The following is an 18003-nucleotide window of genomic DNA, read 5'->3' as shown; positions in this document are numbered from 1 at the left end:
GACCAGGCTGCAATAATCTTAAGTGTGGAAAATAAAAATTATTTTTTATAGTGACTTTGTACATGAATGGTTGCAAGTTGAAGACAACCTGTATTCCTTCTCATTTTCCCCAGAACCATCCCCTCTATGGCAACTTGGCCTGTGAGTGACTGGCCAAGTCACACAGCTGGTTTTCATGCGTAATTTCACATTGGTGTTGTTCAGTTGTAAGTTGTGAAAGAGCACCTTATTTCGTTGTTCTCAGGTCCTGAGTACAATGACAATAAATTTATCTTATCTTATCTTATCTTATCTTATACACTGCTCAAAAAAATAAAGGGAACACTTAAACAACACAATGTAACTCCAAGTCAATCACACTTCTGTGAAATCAAACTGTCCACTTAGGTAGCAACACTGATGGACAATCAATTTCACATGCTGTTGTGCAAATGGAATAGACAACAGGTGGAAAGCATAGGTAGTTAGCAAGACATCCCCAATAAAGGAGTGGTTTGCAGGTGGTGACCACAGGCCACTTCTCAGTTCCTATGCTTTCTGGCTGATGGTTTGGTCACTTTTGAATGCTGGCGGTGCTTTCACTCTAGGGTAGCATGAGACAGAGTCTACAACCCACACAAGTGGCTCAGGTAGTGCAGCTCATCCAGGATGGCACATCAATGCGATCTGTGGCAAGGTTTGCTGTGTCTGTCAGCGTAGTGTCCAGAGTATGGAGGTGCTACCAGGAGACAGGCCAGTACATCAGGAGAGGTGGAGGAGGCCGTAGGAGGGCAACAACCCAGCATCAGGACCGCTACCTCCGCCTTTGTGCAAGGAGGAACAGGAGGAGCACTGCCAGAGCCCTGCAAAATGACCTCCAGCGGGCCACAAATGTGCATGTGGCTGCTCAAATGGTCAGAAACAGACTCCATGAGGGTGGTATGAGGGCCCAACGTCCACAAGTGGGGGTTGTGCTTACAGCACAACACCATGCAGGACGCTTGGCATTTACCAGAGAACACCAAGATTGGCAAATTCGCCACTGGTGCCCTGTGCTCTTCACAGATGAAAGCAGGTTCACACTGAGCACGTGACAGACGTGACAGGGTCTGGAGACGCTGTGGAGAATGTTCTGCTGCCTGCAACATCCTCCAGCATGACCGGTTTGGCAGTGGGTCAGTAATGGTGTGGGGTGGCATTTCTTTAGGGGGCTGCACAGCCCTCCATGTGCTCGCCAGAGGTAGCCTGACTGCCATTAGGTACCGAGATGAGATCCTCAGACCCCTTGTGAGACCATATGCTGGTGCGGTTGGCCCTGGGTTCCTCCTAATGCAAGACAATGCTAGACCTCATGTGGCTGGAGTGTGTCAGCAGTTCCTGCAAGACAAAGGCATTGATGCTATGGACTGGCCCACCCGTTCCTCAGACCTGAATCCAATGGAGCACATCTGGGACATCATGTCTCGCTCCATCCACCAACCCCACATTGCACCACAGACTGTCCAGGAGTTGGGGGATGCTTTAGTCCAAGTGTGGGAGGAGATCCCTCAGGAGACCACCCACCACCTCATCAGGAGCATGTCCAGGCATTGTAGGGAGGTCATACAGGCACATGAAGGCCACACACACTACTGAGCCTCATTTTGACTTGTTTTAAGGACATTACATCAAAGTTGGATCAGCCTGTAGTGTTTTTTTCCACTTTAATTTTGAGTGTAACTCCAAATCCAGACCTCCATGGGTTGCTAAATTTGATTTCCATTGATAATTTTTGTGTGATTTTGTTGTCAGCACATTCAACTATGTAATGAACAAAGTATTTAATAAGAATATTTCATTCATTTTTGCTGATTAGATAGGATTGTTGTTATAGAAATGGCTAGTATATATTATGTAAAAGTAAAAAGTTGAGGTTCTATGTATATTACCTTAGCTACTGTGCTAAAAGGAGTCAGAAATCAATGCTTCTTTTTCTTTTCCCCTCTACCCTCTTCTCTTTTTCCTCCATTTTCATTTTCTTTTATTTCTGTATTTTATATTTTGATAAACTAATACAAATACTTGACTGAAAAATAAGAGGAATAAAAACTGTCTTTTCTTTCCACCTAAGGAATCTCAGACTTTTTAGCCTGTTCTCATAGGGAAAATATTCAAGCTCCTTGAACATTTTTTATTGCCCGATTCTTTTTCCTGCTCTATTAATGTCATTTTGTTTCAAACACGGAGATCACATAAATATGAAAACATAACCAGAGTAAACACCACAGAACACTTAATTAAAATTAGAAATTCACAATTTATTTCAAATAAAACAATTTCAGGAGGGGAAAATTTAAAGGGCTCTTTCTCCTCTGCCCTTTTCCCCTCCTAATGCCGGAAAAGTGTTGGCAGTTTCTTGAGATTGCTTTCCCCCAAATCTCAGTGAGGGACAGAGCAAAGGCAGCCATGATAATGTAGCACTCTGCGTAATAAAAAAAAGCTTCCATAGCAGAAGCTACTACCTGAAAATTTGGAACAGTCCAGACTTGAGCGAGCACATAAGAAGTTTGTTTTTTTTACAAAAAGTTACTAAAGTGTGAAGTTGAATTTTGAAAAACAGAAACACGAGTTTAAATGGATCAAGACAGTACAGTAACAAAAAGTCTTCCGTTCTTTCTGTAACACTAGCATGGCATTAGGTGTTAAAAGAAAATTTGTAATTTTACTGCTACAGAATGAATGCTAGAAGAGTACAAGCATAAAACTGGTTACAGAATCTCTCCTTTATCTGCACAGCCTCTACCGCTGTCTGTATTGAAAGCTTTTGACCTGTACAGAATTCTACTGGACAGGAGAATTGAATACTATCTATGTACTTCGGTGTTTTACTATCAGGTGGTGGTTATTTGCCTTAGCTTTCTGTACCTCTCTTTTAGAAAGGAGGAAGGCAGGTTGTGAGAGGGAATTTTAAAAAGTAAACCAAACTAAGTGAAATAAACATTGTGATCAAGGGTAAGCCAAGCCAACAATCTCAACATGCAGAGTGAAGGATGAAAATAGCTGCCAGGTTGGCTTAGGCTAAGCCTGATAGAACAAGAGGAAGACGAAAACTCCTAGTATAGGATGTGAACCTGCCGTGAGGGAAATGTAGTGACTTCCCTTTGGCTTAGATGCCCTTTTGTTACAGTCTGTTCCAACACCAAGTGAAATTTTCTAACAAGGTTTTTATTTATTTATTGTAGGCTCACTTTGAAAAATGCTACAGAGTGAAGAGAACATATTTCTAGAGGAAGGGCTGTTTTCTACCAATGATAAAAACTTTTAGATAGCACCCAATCATTGTGCTGTTCTAGAACAGGGAAGATAAGAAAAAGAGGTAGGGAATCCACTGATCTTTAAACTCTGGGATGAATCTAGTGATTCCAAACTTAGGAGCAGCTGTGTGGTGACAACTAATTGTATTTGTCACCCATCAGCTGAGTACATTCCTCCTCTCTGTGCAGCCATCTCACCCGAAACCCTGGAGGGCACAGAGGGCTGACAGAGACCAAAAGGTGAGAGTATTCTCCTAAGCAAGCAGAAGCCTGTCTTCAATATGTTGCATTATGTGATGTGACAATTGTATATACTACATCTTAGCACACCATGTGAGATTGGATCTAAGCATCTGAATAATATAATATGCCAAACTTTGCAGACAGAGAAAAATTTGCCATTGCAAGTCGTGATAGTGCTACTGTAAATTCAACCTATCGCAGGTATTTTGCCAGCTATAGCAAGTAACACCACTCTTTTGCACTGGAGAATTCTGAACAAGAAACATGTATGCTTTATCTGAGTTAATTTCATGAGCAGAACAGCTCAGTCTGAACTTTAAAGTTCCAAGAGAAAAAGATGCTCACCTCCCTCAAAATCTGAACTTTGTGTAAGCAAGCAAGCAAGATAAAGACAGCATTACTGAGGAAGTTAGGAAGCCCGCAGTTTTCCCTATCAAGAGGCCAATAGTTTTGTGCTAACACTGAACAGAATTAACACAAACAAATATCGTAGTAAGCAGAGCCTGACACACACACTGAACATTTTGCATTTGATAAAAGGTTTTGCTTGCTTCTAAGTTTCAAAGCCCAGCAGTGGTTTTCATGCAGAGAAATTAAAACATTTAAGCCAGAAAAACAAGCATGATCTCTGTTTTTGACAAAGATATGGATTAAAAGAGCAAGCCTGCTGAGGTCATCATACCACATATGCTACCAGGGTTCAGTGGAATGGGCAAAGAGAAAGAGCAAGGGTGAATCTGGGTAAATTTAACTTTCTCTCTATGTACCCAACAAGCTTTTTACTTCTTCCACCCACTGGCTTAATCTGAAGTTAACTGGGAACGGAGAAGTCATATTAGGACTTAGGGTCTAGGAAACAAGCTTATCATTTTCCTTGAAGTGCCTGAGGTAGTAGTGGCAGCAGCAGCAGCTGAATGGAAGATGATGGCTTGGTTGATGACCTCCAAAAGCTAGGACAAAATCTAAAATGCTAATAAAATAACTTTCACCGAAAGGCTAGGAAAACAGGTGTCATAAGCAGAAAATGATTCTTGTAAAGTTTTCTAATCCCAATCCCAATGGTCACAAGCAATGCACACAGAAAATCTCAGTGCAACCTGCTCTTGTAAACATGGATGCAAGGAAATTCTTGTTTCAAGACATCGATTGGAGCAGCTTCAGGAAATGGCAGCTCCATCTTCCATTTCTAGACAGATCTATCAGCAGAACCAAATTATGTGTTTTATATAGCTACTTTTATACATTTTAAAAGCTGGCCTCTAAATGGGAACTGTTGACATTAAACACATTTCAAGAGTTAACAAACCTCTGCCAGTAAGCAGCCACCTATGAACCTTAATAGTAATTATGGACTATTCCCAATGTTTTTTGCTGGTTACTTTTCAGCTAGCAGCAGAACAGTTTTGAAAACAGTGGTGGCTGTTTAGCAGAATCTGACGTATGCTGGTGTGTTTTCTTTTCTTTTTTCTTTTAGTAATGAATTTAACTTTTCCTTGGTATAGTAGGAAAGTCTGATTTTTGTTAGGGTAGCAGAGATCAACTCTGAGGAATCACCTTATAGCCACCCGAAGAATCAGACTGCGCAGGACTGAGCTGCAGAGATATGCAAGTTATGGCCCAAACATGGCTGGGTCTACTGCCCTAAACAAAACTAATGTTCATTCTTATGCTGCCAAGAAGCAAGGTTATGCTCCCTGAACACCTCTAAGTATTTTAAATCTGGCAGTAGGTAGCAGTCCAGGGAAACAAAACAAAGCAATAAATCCATGCAGGAGATCAACTTCGTGTTGATAGACTAGAACTGTCCCATGCTGCCTTGAGCTTTGCCCTATTGCTCCAGCCCGGTCAAAGAAGAAGAACCTTTAAACAGTTATGCTGTCCTTTGGCAACTGCTGATTCTGCTTGGCCCAGGCCCTGTTCATTTCATGCACTCCCAGGACAAGCAAGAAAGTGCCCAGAAAGGGGGAAAACAACTATTTCATAACCTTCATGGCAAAGTGAGTTTGGGGATGTGGAAAGAGAAGTAAGCCATTAAGTTTACAAACTGCTTATTGAAAGGGAAAAAAAAAGGAAACACTCTCCAGTCCCAATTTATTTTTAAAAAGGGGTCTGTGTTATTCTAGAGTTCACTTTGTATCAACCACTGTTGTATCACTGTACAACTGTCGAAAAATTACAGAAGTTTATAATGATCTAATACTATTAACAGCCATTCAGGAGGGGGCAGGGGAAATAAAACTCCCCTCTAAAACAATTCAAGAACTGGGGAATAACATGTCCCAGGAAAAAAATCCCAACTGAATTTCAACCTCTACCTGCCAAAAATGAAAAAGCAGAAAACAGAAGAAAAATAGAAGACCAAGCGGTGGTGCTAGCTCATGTCTGGTTTGCAAGGGGAAGGTGCAGTGATGTCCTCAGCCCTGTTTTATGGAAAGGCGGTGGCCAGTTCCTCTGATCGCTTCCCTCGTTGCTTGCACCGCCATCTTGCTACTTTGCTCTCAGCTCTGTGCCCTGGTAGCTCCCGCGGCCTTATGTGTCATGGAAATCTTTCAGCAGAGTCCGCCTCCTCTGCTCAGCAATGTGCATCTGATTCTCCAAATCCTGAGTGGGAATAAAAGGAATAAAAAAGGGGTTATTTCTGTAAACTCTGACTCGGTAAACTGCTTAGAGAAGGGCTGTATAGTACTCTGAAGCAGTATATAAGTCTAAGGGCTATTGCTATTGTTTCTATTGGCTGGCAGAAAATTGGTCAACACTAAAGAGGAATTCTAGAAAGAGGAAACAAAAACATGCTCTTTTATTGAAACAGGAGGTGACTCCCAGCAGTTTTCACCATAACGTGAAAATCATCAAACAATAGCTAGCAGTCGCTATCCAAAGAACTTCCAACACGGCTATGTCTGGAGTTTAATTTCATTAATTTTCAGTATGCCAAAAAAAAATATATGAGGGTATGATCAACTGCATAGAGGGAAGCTATTTTGTAATATGGGGGTTGCTACCAAAAACATCTCTATGGGCTACAGATCACTTCCCTGAAATGGAATATCGTCATTAAAAGATATTGCTTACAAACCCATGCTTCATGGGCTGGCATCATATTCCTCTTACAAATATACAAACAGATACTCCTTGGCTTACAACATTTTGTTTAAGAACAGTTCAAAATTACAGTGTCTTCAGAAAAAGTGAGTTACTCCCTGGACTCACACTTAACGAATGTTGCGCTATTCCTGCAGCCATGTGATCACAATTCAGGTATCTGGCAACTGCAATTTGCAAGCTTTCCTGCCAATTTCTGGCAAAACCCCCCACTCTATTGGGGAAGATGTATTTGTTTAAAATAACCGCATAAAATGTAAAATAGCCCAAATAATAACATTACCTTGCACAACCTTCTGGATCCTAAATGCTCAAAGAAAACATTTTGAATTGGACCTAGTTGCCCTCAGCAATCAGTGCAATGCCTCAACAACAAGAATAATACTGTCTTAGTGACAATCACTCACCAAAACCTTGGTTACCAGATTTTACCATTTCTTTGCACTAGATCTGGAAAATGACGTTTGAAGGATTTTGCTCTAGGGATAAGATTTCCATTTCTGGGAATATTTAATTTCTTTTTTAATTATGAAAACATTTAGGTTTTGTTTTAATGATAATGGGTTATATGAAATTATTTCCTGTATTCTAAATGTATTTGATTAACTTCAAAATGGTTATGTTACTAATTCTTCATTTAGTTTCTTGGTGACTTTTTTTGATTGATGAGATTTGGAGATTTAAGAAGAGTTAAATAGATATAAATGTAAAGGAAGGAAACTGAGCGAGCTTATTAGATTAAGTTTATAACAAATATATAGTTATTTCTGGTAACTCTTAACAGACTTGCTGATTAGGATGGAAGATGACATTTTATAGATATGTTTAGAGAACGAGGTGACATGTGGGGTGAAGAATTTATTTGTTGTATTTTAAGGGATGGTGATAAATTGTGGAAGGTGTATGAATGCTGGAAATTCTATTTTTTCCACTTTTTTTACTTTTTATTTTTTGTAGTCTATCAGTTTTATCTGTATACTCTTAATTTCTAATAAAAATATTTTTTTAAAAAACAAAAGGAACAGTAGTAGTTTCGATCCATTATTGATACCAATTTCTCTTGAGATTTCTGAGTAAAAAATGACCTCACGACTGGTTCTACTTAGTTTATTACTCACTCCTCTGTCGTAACTATCTGCTCTTTCCACCTTCCATGAGAGATTTTCAATCTCTGCTTCAAGTTGAGCCTGTTGGTATTCAAACTGAAAATCAAACAAAACATTAGGAAAAAAAAAACCAGGATTAATATAGGAAAAGCCAAATTTGCTGCACAGATGAATAATACATTGGTACCACTATTTGCATCTATAGCAGAAGCATTTCAAAGTAAGGAAACACGGCAGCCAATTCAATGACTGCAAGCAGTCATAACAGCTTGAGCAACATAAAAGAATATGAAATTTAAGGATGGACAAATCCTTGTTTGTAATTGATTAGACTTGGGCATGTTTGTTCTTTATTATCCTAGACCATATTTCTAGTACTAATATTCATTAAGGCTTGTAAGAATTTTCAATTTTTGAAAGCCTGGTTAAAAACTAGTAGAGTTACGATGTACTAGTGACAAATATTTAATGTTTTCTTCAGTACTCATCATAGTTATGAAAGGTCATTTGCCCATTAACATGCTATTTAAGGCATACACATAGATATCCCGAGACCCAAAACAAAATCCCTTAATTTATTAGAACTGTATTCTTTCTTCCCCTTTAAAGCTTGCAATATTTTATCTGTGGCTTCCAAGGGCCTCCCCTCCCATCACCTCCAAAGAATCAAAAGGCTCAACTTCAGTAAATGGAAGCTACCATGTGGTTTTAGGCAATTCTTAGATATGGATTTGTATAATTTTCCAACTTAGGAGGGTTTTTTTTTTGCCATTCTTTAAGAATTTTAGTTATCATTCAATATGCAGATTGTCTTACCAATTTCTTCCTGGGACCAGATTCCATGTAGTAGGCATATGGATAGGTGTACTGTAGTGTATAACGACACTGCAATTTTTTAAAAAAGAAGTAAGATTAGCAGGTTGTATTCATGAGTTAGGCCAGTTGAGCTATCTGCTGCTTTTCTCCAAATTTCAGGGACAGCAGTCCATATGTATTATGATATGAAAAAGCAGCCCCTGTTAGCAGTTGCATCTATTTACACAGGACACGATAGGAACTTGCAGTAATAGCAATAGCAATAGCACTTAGATATATATGCTGCTTCACAGTGCTTTACAGCCCTCTCTAAGAGGTTTACAGAGCCCCCAACAATCTGGGTCCTCATTTTACCGACCTCAGAAGGTTGGAAAGCTGAGTCAATCTTGAGCCAGTGAGAATCAAACAGCCGAACTGCAGTCAGCAGAAGTAGCCTGCAATACTGCATTCTAACCACTGCGCCACTATAGTTCATAAGTAAACTGTGTTCATGAAAGCAGGAGACAGCAGAGCTCCTCTTTTCCTAGGTTTGTGGTAGTAATAATAGCAGCAGCAGCATCAAGAACTCCAAAAGTATAGAATGTACTCTTACATCTCAACCAATCCCAAGTGAACTCAGTCTAGTTTTCAGCTGTAGGTTCAGTTCAGAATACTGAACAACACACAGCAACTCTTTTGATAATATACATTGCACCTAGTTGTTGTTTTAAAATCTGAGTTAGTGTTCCATAGCTATATAACCCACCAACCAGTGGTGGTATTCGACTGGTTTGGCCCAGTTCTGGCAAGCCGGTAGGAACGATGAGCAGCGGAGACCGAACTAGTTCTCTCCGCCACTCTGCTGTTGGGCCCACCCACCCGCCCGGGCTCCCATACTCACCTTTATCCTCTGAATTTGAAGCGCAACTATTTTGCGCGGCACAGAATAGTGCTGCGTGGCAGCTGCTGAAGCGACCAGGATCATGCAGGCTTGCAGGAGGCAAGTTAGAATGCCTCTACGCCTGCGCAAACGCCTCTGCGCCTGAGCAAAGTGCATGTTTGGCATGCACATGCCCGCAAAGTGTGTGCATGCACGCAAAACACGCCCACCAAGCAACACCCACGAAACCAGTGGCAACAATATTTGAATCCCACCACTTCCACGAACACAGCAATATAGCTAACCTACCCCCCACCCCACCCCAGGTATTTGGCAAAGCTGAGTTACAGATTGAATTACCTTGGCTAAGAGTTTTGCTGCATTCTGTAAATACTGCCAGTCTATCCATGTTCCCAAGTTGTTCATGACTCTTTCTTGGATTTTTTCTTGAATTCTCTGGTATGTCTGTGCCTCCAACTGTAAACTCTTGTTGTGGTTTTCCCACTTCACATGGAGAAAAGGAATAAAAATGAACATGTTTATTGGAAAAGCAAGCAAAAAAACCCAAGCTGGGATCCAGCAGAAAGGGATAGCTTTCCATATTAAGTACTTCCTAGTATCAAAAAGATGTGTTATGATAGGGGGGAAAAAGCCTACCAATCATCTTTTAAAAGCAAGCTGCTTTTTGTCAGTGGGCTCTAAAAAAAGGCAGGGCAATTCCTTTATCCTAGCATTCCCACTTGGTATGTGGTGTAATTGGCTAGTTCAATTACAGAGCTGGAAAGCAAAGGTCAACCCAGACAGGAAGCACACAGCTATAAATGGAAGCTCTCCTCCAATATTCCAGTTCCTTCTTTCACTGCTCCAGATCCTCTTATATGACACTCATCTTCCCATCCACACCTGCAAACCTCAAGCTACGTACCTGTTATGGCGTAATTATTGCATATACCTAGTAGTAGCTGAGGAATGTGGAAGACCTCAGATTGACAAGAGTAGCTCCCTTTCTCCTAGACTTCTGGAAAGCTCTTAAAAACCCGGCTTTGGTCCTGGGCCTGAGATTGATATATTAATGTACAACTGTACTTGGGTAGCGGAGGGGGCTGTTCTGTGTTGTTTGTAAGATTTAGTCTAGCTAGGCTGTTTGGTTTAATGTTTTATCTGTTTTATGGATTTTCCAGTTATATATGCTGCCCACAGATAGCTAGCAAATTTGAATAAAATAAATAGTTGTGCAATCTATTGAATGCTATTTTGTAAGAGCACTGTCACCTTTAAAAGATCATCTCAAATATTATTTAACTATATCTGGAATATCTGGTTAGCTACGTAATTGTCCTTGGTGCCCTCTGAGTTTGGTTGTTTGCTTGACCCAACTAGGTAATATCATCAGTGAATGTGGGTTTTGCTCCTTGTTTACATACACTATATTGCTCTGCCAGTTTGGGTAAGGGTGTGGTTCTCTCCTTGGTAGTTCCTTGAGAAGGGTATCGCTTAACTGTTTGATATTAATCCCCGCTTATCTGTGTGGAGTGCTGAAAAGGATATGCTTTAATCATTAGGGAATTCCTGGATGCCTGGCATTCAGACAAATCAGCCATTAATGGACACATAGGGATAAACTACATTTACACTCCATTCAAAAGAAACTGTAAAAAAAAGCTAAGAAGGAAACAAAAGGAACAGACTGATTTTTTTGTGGGGTGGGGATACCGATAAGGTTATTTCTATTGACAGAACAAAGTGAGAAATTATCCAATTGGCTCTTGAAGTTTCTCTCTGTCCTCAGAAGTGCCTTCAGAGAGGTTGCCCCCCCCCCCACACACACACACAATTTTTGGGAGTAATTGGGAAGGCATCCACAAGCAATAAAAAAAATAGTAACAATCAGCTCACGTAGCACCTGCTACATTTCATCCATATATCTTATTTCTAAGAGCAGAAACTAGAAATTCACCTTTTTAAAATTGGTTACGCACAGAAAATGGTTTAAGCATATCTGGGGCAAGGAATACAAATATAATGTAAGACAGGCAAATGTACTTTTATGAGAGGCAACGTTTGAAAAGAAGCAGCCCAAACACAAAAGTGTAGCACTATTTCTGCTGGATCCCATAAAGAAAAAAGTCTTGTTACAAGAATTATCTAGGAAGACATTTATGCCTTGGAAAATAAACTTAATGATTCAGAATTTTGTTTTGTGGTCATCCCGTTATCACAGAATGTAATGTTTATCCCATAGGCCTGTTAACATTAATCCTTGTGGCTCTGCACAAGGCAGGATGCCCTGAAAAGTTTATAGTTAGCTTTGGCTAAGTAGACGCCTCCTACCCTCTCAAAATAGAACAAGTACTTCTTGAGGGCCTCCCGGGCCTGTGCTTGCTGACTCTGATTTACAATATCAGGATTCTCTTTGTACCGACTGCATTCATAGTATTCGCTGCCATGAGTCTTCCAGTCGCCTAGACACATCCAGCAAAAGTCTGCAAGAGATAAGAAGGCAAAAGCAAGTTAACAGAAAAACATCAATGTTGTGGAAACCTACAGCAATCTAAGGGCTGTGCTGAGCAGGCTATTGAACGAGCCCTTACAATAGTAACCATTGGGCCGCAAATGCTTTAATGGATCAGCAGGATAATATTTAAAGCAAAGAACGGGAAAATGTTTTCTCAGTTGTTACCCACTTACCATGCTTGCATTTGGAACATTGCTGGAGGAAACAGAGATAAAAAAAAGAAGTTGTTAACAACAAACCATGAAGTTTTAATTTAGAATCATCTAAAAATTTAAGGTGATTCTTAATTATTTAGAAAATGCTCACCATGTGATTGCAGCCACCATTCTTTTCAATACAGATATTGCACTTGGGACACTGAGAAGAAAATAAGAGAATAACATGAATCGTAACAAAAGTTTCCCCCATGTTCATATATGCCTTCCAAGTTTCCACTCCATTTGGCCTCCATTTGCTTTCTGTAATTGTAGAGTTTTCATCCTGCTCTTCATAGGAACACAGAAATTTGCTTTGTAAAGCAAACCACTAATCTATCAAGTTATATGAAACAGAAGCCTTTCCTAGCACCACCTGGAAGTGCCAACACTGAATGTGGGCCTTCTTCCATACAGAAAACTTGCTCTATGATTAAGGGCCTTCTTTTCATTTCTTTCAATTATATCTCCTTAATTCAATATATATATAATTTTAGGGCCATATTTTAATAAAGAATGGAAACTTTTCACTTGGAAGCTACAGGGTTTTGAACCGGCCATTTTAACAGATGAGGAAAAAACAAAACAAAACAAAACAAAACAAAAAGTCTTGTGTTTCTCTTCATGTTTTATAATTCATGCCTATCCTAACCAATCCAATACTATTGCAATGTTCCTCTTTCGGTTGACTTATACTGTCTTTATTAATATTACCATCCAAATCCTTTTAGGTTTTTTTTTTTTAATGTAATGTCCAGTCTTTCTCTCCATAAAATGTTGATAGGATATTTGTAGGCTTTTTAAATTTTTCCTCAAGAAAATGAATTTAGCCTGTCACAAAATTTCTCATTCTTTCAGTTTGCATCTTAGATCAGGGTGTCAAACTGGCGGCCCGGGGACCAAGTGCATCATGCACAGGCCACACCCACCCCGGCTCCGCAAAGGCAAATGATACGTCATGTAACGTCACATGACGCAATCAGGTTTGACACCCGTATTTTAGATGATTCCTCTAATCTTATATTCTGCTCAGGATAACAATTCTCTTATTACCTTGGAAGGGGAGAAACATATGATCTAATCTTTTCTTTGGGGAGATGCAATACATTTGAGCAAATGTATAATCAAGCAACTTGATTATATGCCATCATGTCAGTGTTGACTATTAGCAACAACACAGATTTTCTACAAGAGCATTTGTTCCCAAGCTGGTCTTCCAATGTGTAGTTGTAACTGTTGTAACTGAGTCCATTCACATTACTTCTGGTTGGAACTCACAGTATCATTTCTTCTCTTCACCCACTTTCCATTTTGGCTTTTGTTTATTTGGGAGATAAGTAGCAAATGGCAAGATAAGCGGGGAAAGAGGGGATGCAAAGAGGAAAGACTTAAGATATAGGGCATAGAATTCAATGACCAACCCCTCCATTGATAACCAGAGATTTTTTTTGAAACTACGAATATAAAAAGCCTCCCCTCCCCAATACACTTACATCTTTAGTGTGAGCACTGATGTAGTTTGCTGTTTCAGAGTCATCTGCACACTTAGTGAGCCATTTCCGGATAGTAGCACAATCTGTAGGAGCGTGGTACATCTGCCGACATTTGAAACTTAAGCAAAAACAAATGTATGTCCAGTTTAAAGAAAATCTATTACTTGTAAGCAGATACTATTTGAAAATGACAATGGCACCCATATGCAAAGCTTGCATTCCTAATATTTCTGCATAAAAACTGAGTGGAGTTATATGTATCTGACTCAATAGCGGAATTTGACAGTAGAAAGTAGAGTACAGTATCCTGAGGAATATTATCACAGTATCAACACAAATAAATCCAGTGCAGGATGGCAGCCTCTTCACTGAAGGTTATGGACTGTTATCTATCACACTGCCCTAGAGTGGGTTTGGTAGATAAGGTATTTTTGGATTTCCCTGTCTAGGATGGAGAGTGAGTGAGAATGTTTGGCTGAAAGTCACCTGGCTAGCTCCTATGTCTAAGGAAGGACTAGAGACTCCTAGTCCAGCATCTTAAATCCCATACCACACTGATAATTCCCTATTCCTTTTTTTATTTCACTTGGAAAAAAGCCAAAATAGTACAAACCCTCTACAGATGCTGGTGTTTAAATTAGCATGGGACAGTTTCCATTTTTTGTGTGCAGACCATATATACCACTAGCTTTTAGAAACAGCAGTGAAATAGTGGGATCATCTAAAGAAGGGTATACAATCCATAGGCTACATATCATATGTACAACTAGCAAATGCTACTTTTACTACCCTTATCCTATCACATTCAATCTCTTTTATTTTAGAAGCTGGCCTTTGCAGAATGGAGTTGATTTGCATAACTGCTGCTCATTCCTTGTAAATTACTCAGAGGTTTATTAATTCTTGTTGTCCGCTTGTTCTCACAACTCCATAATACAGCAATTCACCTATTCACAGGTTAATCTTCAAAACAGTTAATCTGCTGCCTGCTTCTTCAAGCCACACCAGACTCTCAAACCTATCTATACCCAAGGAGCTGGATGGCACTCCATCCATTCAACAGTCACTTCTGTCATTGCTGCATTGGTTTAGGCTGTTGCTATTTTCCATTCTTCCCATCTCTACGCCCATCAAATGCACAATGTCACTTCCTTACCAAAAAACTTCATTACAGCGATTGCACTGCACTCGGCGGGCTTTGGGCTCCTGTACTTGTATGACCATAGGACAGTCAGCGCCAGGACAGAGCTGCAGCTGGAAATGGCTCTGTGGGACAAAACATTGTAAGTCCACTTTAGAAATTCTTTTAGAGAACTCAATCAAAACAAAACTGTATATGGTTTTAAGTGAAGTGGATTTTATTTTTGGAGGACCAATTGTTTTTTTTCCGCTGGAAAACATTTAAGGAAGCCTTCCCAGAAAAAGTTATTTTTGAAATAAATATAAGGAAAGCATGGGAGTAGGCTACTCTGCTACCAAAACGAAGGGCTTCCTGGGCACAACTTCCCCAAAGCGGGGAATCAGGAACAGTTTTCTCTGGAATGAGCTAACAGCTAGAGCTAATTCTGATTATAGCAAGCAGTTTTACGGCTAAAAACTACAAATAGTCCTCGACTTACAACAGTTCATTTAGAGTCACAACAGCGCTGAAAAAAGTGATTTATGACCATTTTTCACACTTACGACCCTTGCAGCATCCCCATGGTCACATAATCAAAATTCAGACGCTTGGCAACTGGTTCATATTTATGACCGTTGCTGGGCCCTGGGATCATGTGATCCCTTTCTGTCGAGCAAAGTCAGTGGGGAAGCCAGATTCGCTTAACAACCATGTTACCAACCTAACAAATGCAATGATTTGCTTAACAACTGTGGCAAGAGAAGTCATAAAACGGGTCAAACTCACTTAACAAACGTTTCACCCGGCAAAATAAATTTTGGGGTCAATTGTGACTGTAACTTGACTTACCTGCACAGAGTTTTAAAGTCACTGGCATATCTCCAGAAGTCAACTGGTGGCCATGGCAAAGGCCTGACGATAGGTGTAACATGCTCCCAGCCATCAGGCGACGGTCAACATATATGGCCTATGTACTCTGGAACTAGCTGTAGCTTTGAGCAGCCTTTAAAGGCAGCCCCATGTAGAATGCATTGCAGTATGTTACAATGTGACTGACACCGAATTTCAGAATTGGGGGTGTATTTTGGTTTGCGAGGATAACTGACACAGAAAACAAGGCAGCTGAGGTTTTACGCCTTTTTAAAAAAACTATAAGTGAAGTTATTTACAATCGGTAGATACAACACAATCCTGGCCTTCTCCCAGCGTCAGGTTTCCTCCTAAGTCTCTCTCCCAAAGACTACTCACTCCCACTTAACTCTCCCGCTAACTGCTTTATTTCCTCTTCATTTTTGGTCTTATCAAGAGAATGTAAACAAAGGAACGGGCTGGATTTACAGCTAGTATATGCTCAACCACAACTGGGGCCAGAAGTTGAGTCACTAAGCAATGCAATTGTCAAATACGTCACCACATGACTGGACCTGATTTTTACGACCATTGTTATAGTGGTCATAGGTGAATTATTTGGCCACTGTGAATCACATGGTTAAGCAAATCCCGTTTTCACAATTCCCTTGGCCTGTTAGAAGCCAGCCAGGAAGGTTTCAAATCACAATCGTCTGACAGCAAGACACTGCAACCCTTATAAAAGTGAGCCTGTTGCCAAACACCTAATTTACAATCACTGTGACCATGGGAGTGGTACAACAGTGGTAACTTTAAGGAAGGGTCATAAATCACTTTTTCTGAGGACACTTTTAACTTGGAACCACCGTTAAACAAATGGCCATCAATTGAGGATTACCTGTATCAGATAATCACTCCCAGCGAGTACATGAAGGATAGGGAAAAAGGACCAACTCCTGAAACACTCCACGTCAGTGATCCCCAACCTTTTCGACGCCGCGGCCCGGTTCCGGCATCAGCTGGGCGCCGCGGCCTGGTACCGGCGTCAACTGGGCGCCGCCATCTTTTTTTGACGAAAGGTGCTTCCGGTGACCTCACCGGAAGCACTTTTCGTCAAAAAGATGGCGGCGCCAGCGCTCCGGTGAGCTTTTCGGTAGAAATGGCTTTCTACCCGGAAAAGCTCACCGAGCGCTGCGCCACCATCTTTTTGATGAAAAAGTGCTTCCGGTGAGCTTTCTACCCGGAAAAGCTCACCGGAAGCACTTTTTACCAAAAAAGATGGCGGCGCCCAGCAACCAGCGGCCCGGTAAGGCTTGTTCCGCGGCCCGGTACCAGTCTGCGGACCGGCGGTTGGGGACCCCTGCTCCACGTGACAGGGGCCACCAAGAGGACCTGTATTCCCCCTCCACCTCCCTGACTTGATCCACTTGTGGAGGGAAAAGCAAAGCTATCGCAAAGCAGGCTTCCAATTCCCAATGCTAGAATTACAGCCCTTCAAACAGAACAGAACTTTCTAAAAGCAAATAAAACTTTTTAAGGAATTGCACGATGCAGTCTTAAGCTTACAGGTAACAACTTACAGACACATTCACAGAAACTGATCTGGGGTTATTTCCTTAATGCATAGATAGAACAGAGAGCATTGAACACAAAATTACAAATGATACCTCAATATAGTCCCTGAAGAGGTAGCGTCTGTATTTATCTTTCAGCTCCTCACTAGGTAGCAGTGGAAACACAAAATCTTCTGGGGTCCGAAGCAAACAATCCTGAGCCATGCAGGAGACACCTAGTGCGGGGGGAAAAAGCCAAAAAGGCTATTGTCAAAAACAGAGGCTTGAATGACATCAGAGGGCATTATTCGTTTTAAAAAAGATCTTCAAATACTATCCAATTTCCCAGAATTTGTGGAAAGTTGGCTCTGAAACGACTATTGTCAGAAGTATTCAACAATGGAAAACATTATCCCTCTTGATCAGAGGCAGCTGAAAAAGAATTCAGTGGGAACAGTCCATTCTGAAAGAATGTAGGATATAAATTTCTGGGAGACAACCCAAAGGGCCAGGAGACATTTATTGACAATCCCGCACCCCAAGATAAGATCTGCTGCTATCAAAAGGAGACTTAAAAAGAATGCAAGACGTTCCCCTTGAACTGCTCCATCTCTGAGATTATGAGAAGATTTACCAGCAGCAGAAAGCAGTATGTAGAGATATCAGTGTACCCCAAAAGAGCCAAATGACCCATTGCTTTGCACTTACCAACTCCCACTCCATCTTTGACAAGTACAGTACAATGCTGCTCCCAACAGCTGCGGCAAAACTGATGCTGACAGGCTAGAGATAATAGGTTTTCCTTTCGAACCAACTGCATGCAAACTGCACAGTGCTGGGAGGAATGTACCACGGCCTGTTTGAGAGAGAGAGAGAGAGAC

The 18003-nt window shown here is 40.7% G+C and overlaps 1 protein-coding gene across 3 annotated transcripts in view; it reads right to left on the bottom strand.

Moving 5' to 3' along the window:
* Window positions 1–2255: 2255 nt before the first annotated feature.
* ARIH2 (ariadne RBR E3 ubiquitin protein ligase 2) overlaps window positions 2256–18003 on the bottom strand; it is a 43959-nt gene continuing 28211 nt past the window's right edge. For all 3 annotated transcript variants that reach the window (XM_026682685.2, XM_026682686.2, XM_087954405.1), the window contains exons 5-15: window positions 17831–17978; window positions 17237–17358; window positions 14757–14866; window positions 13601–13718; window positions 12220–12270; window positions 12087–12108; window positions 11730–11881; window positions 9759–9902; window positions 8540–8608; window positions 7736–7819; window positions 2256–6116 (exon numbers count right to left, since the gene is read on the bottom strand). In XM_026682685.2, the coding sequence (XP_026538470.1) occupies window positions 6045–6116; window positions 7736–7819; window positions 8540–8608; window positions 9759–9902; window positions 11730–11881; window positions 12087–12108; window positions 12220–12270; window positions 13601–13718; window positions 14757–14866; window positions 17237–17358; window positions 17831–17978 (1092 nt within the window). In that variant the 3' untranslated portion in view covers window positions 2256–6044. The remainder of the gene's footprint in view (window positions 6117–7735; window positions 7820–8539; window positions 8609–9758; window positions 9903–11729; window positions 11882–12086; window positions 12109–12219; window positions 12271–13600; window positions 13719–14756; window positions 14867–17236; window positions 17359–17830; window positions 17979–18003) is intronic.

This window comes from Notechis scutatus, chromosome 2 (genome assembly GCF_049901735.1).
Source record: "Notechis scutatus isolate UNSWTSFEM ecotype Mainland chromosome 2, rNotScu1.2, whole genome shotgun sequence".
NCBI classification, from domain to species: Eukaryota; Metazoa; Chordata; class Lepidosauria; order Squamata; family Elapidae; genus Notechis; species Notechis scutatus.
This window is presented reverse-complemented; position numbering and strand designations above follow the sequence as displayed.